Genomic DNA, 13,081 nt, shown 5'->3' on the forward strand with positions numbered 1-13,081 from the left:
AGTTTTTGCTGAATTGAGTTGAATGTGTGAATACGAATACGTATTTTCCGGGTTACAAGGCGCTACAGCGCAAAAAATTGTAATCCAGTCACCCATTGGGCGCAGGGGGCCGATAGGGCGCACCAAAATTGAAAAAGTATACCGGTAACAAACGGTCGAAGAATGAAAATAAGCGGCACATCAAAGGAAGAACACAGAGTGGAAATATGTGTGCTCTGTGTGTGCCGCGAGATCAAAGGCAGGTCCATTGTGATAGCTGGGTGGCCTTGTTTATAGACACGGACCTTCTTCCCAGGGGTCAATGACCCAGTTTTAGCTATGAGAGGTGGTTCCCCTGTCATATCTGAGAGAGGAAACACTTCCTGCACCGGGGTCAGTGACGGAGTTTAACCTATGGGGCGGTAGCTGAAACATACATAATCACAAGTTGTTTGACTGGTACTCAGGCGGTCTCTTTGATTTTTTTCGTATTTCATACAGGCTTAGGCGCTTCCTTATACAAGGCGCAGGGGTCAAACTTGAGGAAAAAAGTCGCGCCTTACGACCCGGAAAATACGGTATATATATACGAATACACTTTGTCATGAAACTAGTGTTTCTTCCCCCGAAATCGGCGTATGGCTGCCTAAATGGCGGGGTAAAAACGGTCATACACGTAAAATTCCACTCGTGCAAAAAACATGAGTGAACGTGGGAGTCTAAGCCCATGAACAAAGAAGAAGAAGAAGAAAACTAGTGTTTACAAGACACGGGAAGGTACAGAACAAAATGATTTCATTGGTCTTTTTTTTTTAAAGCAATTATATACAAATTCTCCTAATTTAGAGTGTGTGTGTGTGTTGGTGTGTGTGTGTGTTGGTGTGTGTGTGTGTGTGTGTGTGTGTGTGTGTGTGTGTGTGTGTGTGTGTGTGTGTGTGTGTGTGTGTGTGTGTGTGTGTGTGTGTGTGTGTGTGTGTGTATGTGTATGTGTGTGCGTGCATGCGTGCGTTCGTGCATGCGTGCGTGCGTGCGTGCGTGCGTGCGTGCGTGCGTGTGTGTGAATGACATCTGCAGAATTAATTCAGCAAAACATTCACACTCTGCACATGAAGCAGTTTGTTTGTTTGTTTGCTTAACGCCCAGTCCACCACGAAGGGTGATATCAGGGCGGTGCTGCTTTGACATTTAACGTGCGCCACACACAAGACAGAAGTCGCAGCACAGGCTTCATGTCTCACCCAGTCACATTATTCTGACACCGGACCAACCAGTCCTAGCACTAACCCCATAATGCCAGGCGGAGCAGTCATCAGATTGCCAATTTTCAAGTCTTAGGTATAACCCGGCCGGGGTTCGAACCCACGACCTCCCGCTCACTGAGCGGACGCCTTACCACTAGGCCACCGTGTTGCGGTCACATGAAGCAGTCAGGGGTCTGATGTTTGGTATGTCATCAAGAGGAAGGCTGCTCCTATCACAATTAAAAGCGTTGTGACAGATGCGAGATGGTGTATACAATCATTTATTCTGGAAGGACAGTAATTATAAGCTGAAGCCTGTAATTGAGCATTTTGATTCCATCATAAATACCACAAGTTAATGCGCACATATTATTTATGTAAGCTCTGGTTATGAAATATGTGTTACAGCGATCGCTGAAGAAAAGTGACATATTTTTTCGCGATAAAAAAAAAGATAAAAAAAAGTGAGAAAGTGCGAGTGGAAGAGAACAAACTAGTGGCAGAAATTATATTTATACTGTTGGCTAACTGCACGTCAACCACAACCAATCATGTCAAGGCCAGAACAGCGTTGGGGATGGGTGGGTGGAAGGTGAGGTATAAGAGAAGTAATCTGTGGTTTCTCACAGATCAGTCAGGTGATCTATATCAATCAATTTGGTTAATCAAATCAATCCGTCTGGTGATTTAAATAAATGAGTGGCGATTCAAATCAATCAGTCCGGTGGTTACGATTAATGTCTGGCGATAATGTGCATTACTGATGCTCTTCGAGTAGAAAACACCCATGTCCTCTGGTGGAACACACTACAGAGGGGATGGGAGGGATGAATGAACAATTAAAGATACGGAAAGATGTATGACACCCTTGGGACCAGCAAAAGGTGTCCTTTACATAGCAGGTCAAGATAATAGGCTAAGGGACAAGCAAAGGTGTACTTTAGTGGGAGGTGTCCTCTCATAAGAGGGGATGACATTGCAGGTACCACTGTGTGTATTAAGTAGTCGGTACCATTTTTAACAGATGCTTGTTCAAGCAACCTAGACAACACACTGTAAGCTTTTCAATGTGCTGTCCAAGTCAAAAATATTAAATGGAGCTTAGATATGGTGTTGGAATGAGTACATACAGAAATGGAACAAATTATTTCATTTTCATTTTCCATTCTTAGAAGGAAACAGTTTGATTTCTCATTATCAACAAGATGCTGGAGACAGGGATGTAATGATCACACACACACACACACACACACACACACACACACACACACACACACACACACACACACACATGCACTAGAACTCTATTCCAACAGACACACACAAGCGCCTACTCATCTAACACAGACACACACTCACACACGAAAGTTCAACATAACAAACTCTTGCATAACAGGGCACATACTGTTCTCATAACAATAAATTCATCACCAGAATATATGTGCCCGGCGGTGGGAAAAACAAACACACAGACACACTGACACACACAATCACACACACACACAATGGCTGTAAAATGGGGACGGCTCTAGCCCAACAAAAGAACAACACAACGGTAACGTGGTGAGTGAAGGAAATCGCAACTAAACAAAAAAATGAAAAATCCATAAAACCAGGGTCAGGAGGGGGGCGGTTCAAACAGCGGGGAGGATCCAAACGGGGAGGAGAGCGAGAGGGAAGAGGGGGTGGCAGTTGTTCGACTGTTGTTCTCCGTGGTGGGGGGAGCGGCACAGGCGTCGCCCATCTGCGTCATGTTGGCAACGTCGCTGAGAATCATCTGAGCCACCTTCACTGCCATCTCTTCTTCTTCCTGAAAGGAAATATAGGAAATGATCAGCAACCAGTGACATCAACACAACACTCTCACACACACACACTGACGTGCACACGCACAGACACACACAGACAGACACGCACACACAGCAACAACAAAAACAGCAAAAACAATTAACAAAATGGACTAAAATTTGCAGGATTGTGAGCAGCTGAGTCTTATATCCATCTCTGGTTTTTCATTTTATACCTAAAATAACCAGTTGCAACATACAACTCCCCCCCCCCCCCCCCCCCCCCCCCCCCTAACAGTCTCATTTAGTCCTTAGTAGCCTAAATTCAAATGAACAGACAAAAATAAATTGAACTCAAAACAAAAAGAAGCAATCAGCAAAGAAATTAGTAGAAACTAAATATTCTGAATAAATGCAGTATACCAACCTTGTCTTTGTTTATCATTTTCTTGAAAAATCCAACACCTGAAAGCAAGACAGGAACATTATTTTTCCAATAAATGAACTAAGTTTTGGTTTAATAAATATTTGACTCTTCTTTCAGAATGTGATGTCATTTCCACATGGCTATGTCTGGAGTATGCATGATTTTCATTTTCAGTACTGTGAAACTTTTACCGTTGAAAAACCAGACATTTCTAGTTAATGCGATTCCTATTCAAACTCTTTGCATAATTGAGAATGTTAAACAAATGAAGCAGACCGTTACACATGTCGTATGCATTTAGAGTGCTTACTTCCCTTTGTTTATCTTATGCATAATTGAATCTAGGTTGAGGTACATATGCATAATTGAATCTAGGTTGAGGTACATATGCATAATTGAATCTAGGTTGAGGTACATAAGGCACAAAACAAAAATAGGTGTGGTTAAGGTAACATAGCCAAAAAAAATAGGGTAGGAAGGTAGGCAATCACTTTTTTTTTTAACTTTTTTTTTTAATGTGTACAAATTAAACCTACTTGACAGGGAAATAAGTGTGCGACTCGAGCGCTTTCGCTTTCATTGCGTTTTCTGCACTGGTTTTTTTGTTGTTGACAAATGTAATAAAAAGTTATAGGGTCGGCCCCTAAAAATAGTGTAGGTCGGGTTACCGTAACCACACCTATTTTTTTTTTAGGCCTAAGTGGCAAGTGTGGTGTGATTGCAATAGCCTACCTTTCTTCTTGTTGCCGTCAGGGTGAGGGTCAAACTCAGACACAAACTGACCCAGGGAGTTGACTGTGCCCAGGCGTAGGGCACTGCTGACAAAACAAGAAATATGAATTAAAAGTTTGAGATCAGAAACACTCACACATATGCATGCTCTCACATAATACACACATGTGTACAGAGCCACACAGGCACAGATACACTCTTCCGAACACTCACTCACTACCACACCCGCACACACATGCATACACTCACACAGGCACACATACACATGGGCACAGATACACCCTCCCACACACCCACTCACTCCCACACACACGCATGCACACACACACACTAACACACATGTATACTCACACAGGCACACATTTACACATGGGCACAGATACGCTCTCCCACACACCCACTCACTCCCATACACACGCATGCACACACACACACACAGGCACACATTTACACATGGGCACAGATACACTCTCCCACACACCCACTCACTCCCACACACATGCACACTAACACTAACACACATGCATGCACTCACACAGGCACACATTTACACAGACACATGAGCACAGATACACTCTCCCACACACCCACTCACTCCCACACACACACTCACTCCCACACACCCACTCACTCCCACACACACACATGCACACACACACACACAAAGCACAGCATTTCTGAGCTGCAACTCCCACATGTGCACAGTGTTTTTGGTCAAGTGGGCTTTTATGTGTGCTCTGTCTTGTACCCGCTATGTAAGGCAGTCATACCTAATGGTTGGGGGTGGTAGAGGGGGGGGTGGGTGGGTGGGTGGGTAACTCCCCTGAACCCCAACCCATCTCAAGCTGTTCATACCTTTTATTAGGCTGCATCCACAGCTCATCAGGGTTGAGGAAGTCGGTGTCAATGGTTCCCAGGTGCTCCTCGATCTTGCCCACCACGCTCGTCGAGGGGGTCGATGAGGCGGAGGAGGAGGAGGGGGAGGAAGATTTGCGAGCGCCACGCGAGCCTGCTGCCAGTAAGGTGTTGCGAGTGCCGATGCCTTCAGCTCCCATGCTGTGACTGCCCGCACTGTGCTCCGAGGATGCATCGCTGGCTGAAAAACAAACCCCACAAAAACTTGTTAACCCAATGCTACATAATCCAGGTGCGCATCCCGAAACGGCCATATCAATCAACCTCAAAATCGCTTTCACGAGCAAATCAGCTTCATGTGTTCATTCAGTTGAATCTTTTGGGAACTGCAAAGGAGACACCCTGATTTTGTGCGGAAGACCAAGGGTTAAGTATGAAGGATACATCTCAGCCAATGTATCTGCTCAATCTCTAGATACATTAAAGCTGTCACACCACCAGTTTAAGGACGCCCAAGCTATTCATATATGAACATGTATGTATGCATGTGAAGAAGGTCGGCTGCCTACAAGATATATTGGCAAAAGACAACATGTTCATCAACACTTTCACTCTTTCAGAAGATTCACTCTTTCAGAAGATTCAGTCTCGGACAAGTAGTTCTTGGTCTTTCACACTCATAGAGGTATCAGGGCTGAAGTGCACTAAGTGAAACTAGGTGCCATACAACTGGGTGGAAACAAGCCGTGGGTTCCGATTGGTTAAAATCACACCAAATTTCAATATCAACCACTCCGACCCCGCGGCTGCTTAACCCCCCATTTGGGTGGCACCCAGTTTTACTTCATGCACCTCAGCCCTGGTCTCTCCTAACCATTATACTTCAAGAGCTAAGGTCTGTGTTGAACAAGGGATACTTGTACTTCAAAAACGAAGGACTGAGAGGAAGCAACACTTTCTGCTACAAAGTTCAGATTCCTTCAGTTACGTTTGTTTGTTTGTTTGTTTGCTCAACGCCCAGCCGACCACGAAGGGCCATATCAGGGCGGTGCTGCTTTGACATATAACGTGCGCCACACACAAGACAGAAGTCGCAGCACAGGCTTCATGTCTCACCCAGTCACATTATTCTGACACCGGACCAACCAGTCCTAGCACTAACCCCATAATGCCAGACGCCAGGCGGAGCAGCCACTAGATTGCCAATTTTAAAGTCTTAGGTATGACCCGGCCGGGGTTCGAACCCACGACCTCCCGATCACGGGGCGGACGCCTTACCACTAGGCGAACCAAATACGCACCACTGGAAATGTCGGTAACATATTGCATACACAAATACACATACAATTCAGAATTCAGAACTAGGCCAACCGTGCCGGTCTTCAGTTACGTTCTGATTATTCAATGTTCATACTTCAAAGAAACAGCTAATCAGCAAGGCAAAAGTGGAACAGAGTAAACTGGAGGTTTGACTGAATGCTGCATTAAGGTTCTGTGCTAATATTTCCACAAACTTTGCTCCATAGACAGTGGTACCTGCGATGAAAGGACACCCTTGGGACCAGTTAAAAGTGTCCCTACACTACAGGTGGCCTGTCAGGACATTGACAGGTATATTTTGGTGTAGATAATAGACAAGGGGACACCAATAGGTGTCCTTTCATGGGAGGTGTCCACTCATCAGAGGGGCCTCACATAGCAGGTACCACTGTACCAAAACACTGATGGTTTCACAGCACCAGATAGCAAAGAACGACTCATGAGTGTCCAAGACCTTTATAAATATGCAGATCTATACATGCATACCTTGGCGACGATGTTTCCTCACAGGTAGATCCTGTGCCATTTGCACTGTGCTGATCAAGTCTGACAGGTAACGGTAGTAGATCTCACTGGACAAGTACCGAGGGAAAAACACCTGCAAGTTAGAACATATTGCACATAATTGCAAAATGTCAATGACAAAATAAAGTGACTGAACATGTATTGCATGTAGCAGTATTTGCATGCAGCATGAAATCAAGTAGGAGTGTGTGTGTGGGGGGTGATGAAAGGCAAAATAAACATTTTGTCCCTGGTGAAAAGGTTTTTTTTCACACCAAAATTGTCTAACTTTTGCCAGTAATCTAATATTTCCAACGGTGCACCTGGGCTGCGGGGCACGAAGCAAAAGTGGGTGATTGGTTGAAATCACCACAAATCTCAATGTCAACTAATCAGACCTTGTGGCTGGCTTCCACCCGCTTGGGTGGCACCCACTTTCGCTTCGTGCACTTCAGTCCCGGTGAACAAAGACCGATCCCTTTAGTGCATAATACTGCCACTCATACCAAATGACTTTTAAATTAAAAGGTGTTAAGCATAGCTATCAAAAGAAAAGGGACAAGGCGGGTTAAAAGGTCAATGGCTGATTGATTAACTTTGGTCGGTGTGTTACCTGCTCAAATGTGTGAAGCACAATAGCCAGTGGTTTGGAAAAGCAGTCCGGCAAAGGGCCGCTCTCCCTGCAGATGTTGCTTTCAACCTCAAAGCGAATCTTGTCGCCAAAACCCAGGGGTGTTGTTGCTTGTAGCGAGAAAAACCTGAAACAAAAGAAATGAAGCTGGCCTCAAACCTGCCTAAAAGGTCACCAAGACTGGCCAAAGAAAAGCAACAAGCAGCAAAGAGCTCACTGAATCAGCCTGCTCTTGTCCTGTGGTTGCAGTGAGTGAGTGAGTGAGTGAGTGAGTGAGTGAGTGAGTGAGTGAGTGAGTGAGTGAGTGAGTGTGTGTGTGTGTGTGTATGTGTATGTGTGTGCGTGCATGCGTGCGTTCGTGCATGCGTGCATGTGAGTGCTTGTGTCTGTGTGTGCGCACATCTGTGCGTGTGTGTGCATGTGTGCGTGCGCATACAGGCATGTGTGTTTGCATGTGCATGCGCTTACTCTTCCCCATGCAAACCTTTGTGTTATTTACTTCAGACTGTAACACAGACGCTGAAGAAAGGCAAACCCACCTGTCGTACAAAACCATTGCGTCGCTCTGTGCCTGCATGCCGTCGTATCCCCCTTCCTGCTGGATCAGCTGCTGCCAGAAATTGTCCACCGCCATCCACAGCTGCATCAGGTGCTGTGCGTTCTCCTGCTCCATGAACTGTAACACCATCATCATTATTGACATCATCATCATCACCATCATCATCATCATCATCATCATCATTATTGACATCGTCATCCTTGTCTTCATCGTCATTTTCTTCTTTCTCTTTTTCTTCTAGTTCTTCAATTTCATCATCATTATCTTGCATGCTTCTTCATTAACAGCAGCAGCAGTTGCATTATCATCATCATCATCATCATCATTGTCATCATCCTTTAATATTTGTCCGAACATGCATTCTTTCCAACGTCTTCATTTATTATCCGATCTTACTAAATCCTCTTCAACCTAATCTTAATCATATCCTCCTCATCAATCGCCGTGTCTCACGCAATTCCATTACCTCTCTGCTGGTACTCTCCTAAATCAAATACAGCCTAACTGAGACAAGGTTTTGTAAGGCGGGCCAAAAACTGTATAGTATCCGGCAAAGAAAAACATATACTCTCACACCTCCCCTTAATAATAATACAAAGACTGTTTATACACAGAGCTCTGAATGCCTGAAAGTAATTTATGAAAACCGAGAATTGTAATGAGTGTGAAAACTCATAAAACTGACAAACTAGAAAATGTTTTCCCTGCACTTCCGCCGCCCCCATAAGCAGACATAGAGTTCTTTAATATGTTACCTCCATGAAGTAGCAGAGAGCGTGTTCATTGTAGAGAACATCGGCCAGGTACACCTGTTCGCTGGTCAGTACGTTGACCTGGTGTTTGCAGTGGAACTCGCTGTCCAAGAACGGCTGGTGGTATCTGCACAAATGTACGCAAAAACCCACCAGTAAAGAACTAGAATCACACTCATGACACATCAAGTGTGAAACATAGATCTGGGCGGGGATGTAGCTCAGTCGGTAGCGCGCTGGATTTGTATCCAGTTGGCCGCTGTCAGCGTGAGTTCGTCCCCACGTTCGGCGAGAGATTTATTTCTCAGAGTCAACTTTGTGTGCAGACTCTCCTCGGTGTCTGAACACCCCCGTGTGTACACGCAAGCACAAGACCAAGTGCGCACGAAAAAGATCCTGTAATCCATGTCAGAGTTCGGTGGGTTATAGAAACACGAAAATACCCAGCATGCTTCCTCCGAAAACGGCGTATGGCTGCATAAATGGCGGGGTAAAAAACGGTCATATACGTAAAATTCCACTCGTGCAAAAAAAACACGAGTGTGCGTGGGAGTTTCAGCCCACGAACGCAGAAGAAGAAGAAGAAACAAAGATCTATGCAGAAACTTTATTCGTGCAAAATCAATACATTGGAACCTTTCCTTGAAGACCTCCAATTTAAGACTTCCTGCCTGTTACAGTGTTAGGATGTTACTTTTTCAGATTTGTGGAGGTCTTAATTAATAGAGGAGTGTGTGTGTGTGTGTGTAGGGGGGGGTCTATCTACACAATCACTGATCTGGTGAAACAGTGCATGTGAAATCGCTCATCAAAGATGTACCACACAAAAAAGTATAGCATAGAACACAATTTAAAAGCAGAGTTATTGAATTTAGAAATACACAATTTATCTATGCCAAGTTTTGCAAATTGTGAGACCTATGTTAGTGTGTACCCCTGTCTCAGTCTCACCATGCATGTAACCTAGAACTTGCTTTCTATGAATGCTTCTGGCTGATACCTATGGTCACCAATCTTGTCATTTAAATCCCCATGCCCTTCTTCTTTTTCTGTCACTACTATCAACGTCTTTAACCTGGCAAAATCTCTGAATAATATGAATGTCTTACTCTCTGTCCATGTGCTTGACAACAAAGTCCTGGCAAGCCACAAAACACTCCGGGTCAACTTGCTTGTCCTCTTTGCAGATTTTGCCTGTCACACAAATTAACACACATCAGCATGAATAATCACCAGAAAGATGGGCTACACCTGGAGTCAGATAGAAAAGATGGCCCAGGACAGAGGACTCTGGAGAGCTGTTGTTGGCGGCCCATACCCTGACAGGATTGACGGGCATTGAGTTGAGTTGAGTGAGCATGAATAATAAATAATAAAGTTTTACTTCACACTCGCAAGAACACACACATGCATGGGTGGGTGAAAAATGTCATGAATCCTGAAGAATTTTAAGGGGGGGGGGGGGGGGGGGGGGTCTGGGGGCCCCAGACGCTGAAGGCAAGGCAAGGCAAGTTTTATTCTAATAAAAACCCGTGAGGGTACATGGAAAATTAAAAAACACAGTAAAAACACATTTCATTCAACACCAAATAAAAGGAACTAAAACAAAAAGAAATCAGACTATGTACAGAAAAGGGAGTTGAGGGGTGAGGGAGAGCAAAAACAATACAAGAAACAATTCAACAATAATAATAATAATAAATAGTAATAATACTAAGGATTTGTATAATTAACAACCAAAAAAACATCACCACGAATCCGGATTTCCCGAATATACCGGAAGAATCCCACCCATGCACATGCGTGCACACACACACTGTGCATGCCGATGTGGCATGCAGTCACCTACTTTTGTTGTAATTACGTTTGCTCAAGCCATTGCACGATGTAAAAAGAAGTAAACCGTGTTTTTATTGTGTCACTTTGTTGTGACCCGTTTTGTGGAGCGTTAATATTTTTACGTGAGATTCACGTGCTCCTTGTTCAGTTGTTGTGACCTGGTTTTGGTCGGAGTGTCACAAACTGCGTCGTTTAGTTCTAGAACACCGTGAGATTCACGTGCTCTTTTCCGTGTTTTGATTTTGAGGTGAGCCCTGCGAATCTGCGTTGCAAGTTTTAGAATACGTGTGACTCACGTGTTTTTAGCTTTGTGATGTCAGCTAGTTCCTTGATGTTCTTTCTGTTAAATATACCGTTTTAAGTTTTGGGCATGCACGGAGTGCGTGATCGGTTACTGATTGGTTGTAAAATAGTAGTTTCACCCGATTCTGTCTTAGGAATGTTGTTGGTTGGTCAATCCGGTGACCTTTGACTTTTGAATAACTATTCCATGTTAGGTTTTTGTTTCCATAAATACCGCTGCTTGACTCCTGTCTCGTCAGTCGATCTGAGGGTTTTAGGAAGCGTTTGGTTTTGATGTAAACGTATGAAGGTTATCAAGTGAACCAACGGAGTGTTTCTTATGTTTTAACGTCAACGTAATGTTCTTGGAGACAGTTGTTTCTCAAGTGTGAATCGTTTTGTGCCCTTCGTTTGTGAGGCAACACGTTTTTGGTACTGCTGGTCAACCCACACAGCGCATAAGGTAATTTTGTTGTTACTTGTTTGTGTTGTGTTTTGGTCGCCATTTTGTAATTACTTTGTGAGTTGTTTATGTATAACGTGAGTTGAAAGTCTGACTTGTTGTAGTGTTTCTTTATTGTGTGTTCAACTGTTCTAGTGTTGTGAACGTACAGCAATGTTTTGTAGACGCTAGAAAGTCGCTAATGTTTATAATGATAACTTGTGTTTTCTGTGGTTAACGAAGTTCGAAGTGAAACGTTTTCTCCGACTTTTTCAGCCTTACGTTAAAAGAATTTAGGTAAAAGAAGCTTGCGGTCTGTGGTGATCGTTTGTAAACGGGCTTATTTCTTGTAACGTTATTGAGGGAAAGTGGATGAGTAAATATCTTGTTTGTGACTTTGATTAACGCAGGAACGTTGTCGTTAGACTTTTTTGGTATGACAGTTTGCTTTGTATTCCTGGCCTGATGAGTCAACGTTTTTGTATTTTTCTGAAAGTAGCCATTTTGGTTTTAAACGTATGTATGCTAAGTTTCTTGAGTATTCTTAGTGCTTATGGTATTGTTGAACGTACGGAACGTAATTCTTTATTGTTGTTGAACGTACAGAACGTAACTCTTTATTGTTGTTGAAGGACTAACCAACGAGTGTTTGGTAATTGTAACTTTCGTGTCTGTTTGTCTTCGCCTGTCTTGTGATTGTTTATTTTTCTTGTATTTACTTCTCGTGTCTTGTTAATGCATTTTAATACCTTTTGCCATGTCTAATAATTTGTTTTCTTTTCTCTTTTTCTTTCTGTCCATAAGTTTTTTACCGCAATAAGTAGTATCGCAATACGTAGTATCGCAATACGTGGTACTGTAACGATATATATACATTACTGATCCCTAGTGTCAGATGTAAAATAATAAACCAGTACTTTTGCGCGTTATCGCTTGTAACCTGTGTTTGTCATTTCGTATGAACAATATGTAGTACCAGCCTCGCTCACGAAGGCGCGCACAGTAAAAAACTTAGCTGCTGATGCCCAGTACAGAACTTTAGCTGAAGTCCAGCCAAGTGAATGTAAAGAACTTTTGTTATTGACGCTCAATGAACGTAAACGTAGCTGTTGATAACCAGCAAAAGACTTTATTGTTACCTGTCACTGTGTTAGTGAACCATAGTTTGACACAGATCAACTTGTCGGTTAGAGATCTTCCTACTCGTATCCGGCGCATTTTTTGTGACTTTTGTGTATTATCCCAAACGACCCTCGGATCGACTCATTTTACTTTATAACCAGATTGTAAGGCTTCTTTTTAAGCCTACTGTCTATATGATACTTACCGAGACAGTACTATTCTTGCACATTATCTATTATAGGCCGAAAAAATTGGACAAAACGCTGAGTGGGTACAATTATCTCCCATAACCATGCGCCACCGTGGATCCCAAGCACTGTCCGAGTGCTTCCCCCTTACAGGATGTAGGTGGCGCGTCCTCTTTCTTTATGAGCTGCAGACCCTCAAAAAGCCCATAACATATCAAGAGGGGAGGCGGGAGGGAAATTCTAATAGTACTGTCTCGGTAAGTATCATATAGACAGTAGGCTTAAAAAGAAGCCTTACAGTCAATATAACACTTACCTCGACAGTACTATTCTTGCACAGAATACCAGAGTGGTGTGAGGGTGATATGTAGAGTATTAAACTCCTTAATCAAAATCACTTAAATCCAAGGATTAAGATACC

The 13,081-nt window shown here is 43.5% G+C and overlaps 1 protein-coding gene across 2 annotated transcripts in view; it reads right to left on the bottom strand.

Moving 5' to 3' along the window:
• Positions 1–971: 971 nt before the first annotated feature.
• The window catches only part of LOC138975517 (A-kinase anchor protein 10, mitochondrial-like), a 36,827-nt gene continuing 24,717 nt past the window's right edge, over positions 972–13,081 (bottom strand). The window contains exons 6-14 of one of the 2 annotated variants that reach the window (XM_070348221.1): positions 9,897–9,981; positions 8,791–8,914; positions 8,016–8,152; positions 7,459–7,603; positions 6,828–6,939; positions 5,022–5,262; positions 4,167–4,249; positions 3,435–3,472; positions 972–3,030 (exon numbers count right to left, since the gene is read on the bottom strand). In XM_070348221.1, the coding sequence (XP_070204322.1) occupies positions 2,839–3,030; positions 3,435–3,472; positions 4,167–4,249; positions 5,022–5,262; positions 6,828–6,939; positions 7,459–7,603; positions 8,016–8,152; positions 8,791–8,914; positions 9,897–9,981 (1,157 nt within the window). In that variant the 3' untranslated portion in view covers positions 972–2,838. Of the gene's footprint in view, positions 3,031–3,434; positions 3,473–4,166; positions 4,253–5,021; positions 5,263–6,827; positions 6,940–7,458; positions 7,604–8,015; positions 8,153–8,790; positions 8,915–9,896; positions 9,982–13,081 lie in introns of both variants that reach the window. The other variant, XM_070348220.1, reaches the window with a different exon arrangement.

Source organism: Littorina saxatilis, linkage group LG9 (assembly GCF_037325665.1).
Source record: "Littorina saxatilis isolate snail1 linkage group LG9, US_GU_Lsax_2.0, whole genome shotgun sequence".
Classification (NCBI taxonomy): Eukaryota; Metazoa; Mollusca; class Gastropoda; order Littorinimorpha; family Littorinidae; genus Littorina; species Littorina saxatilis.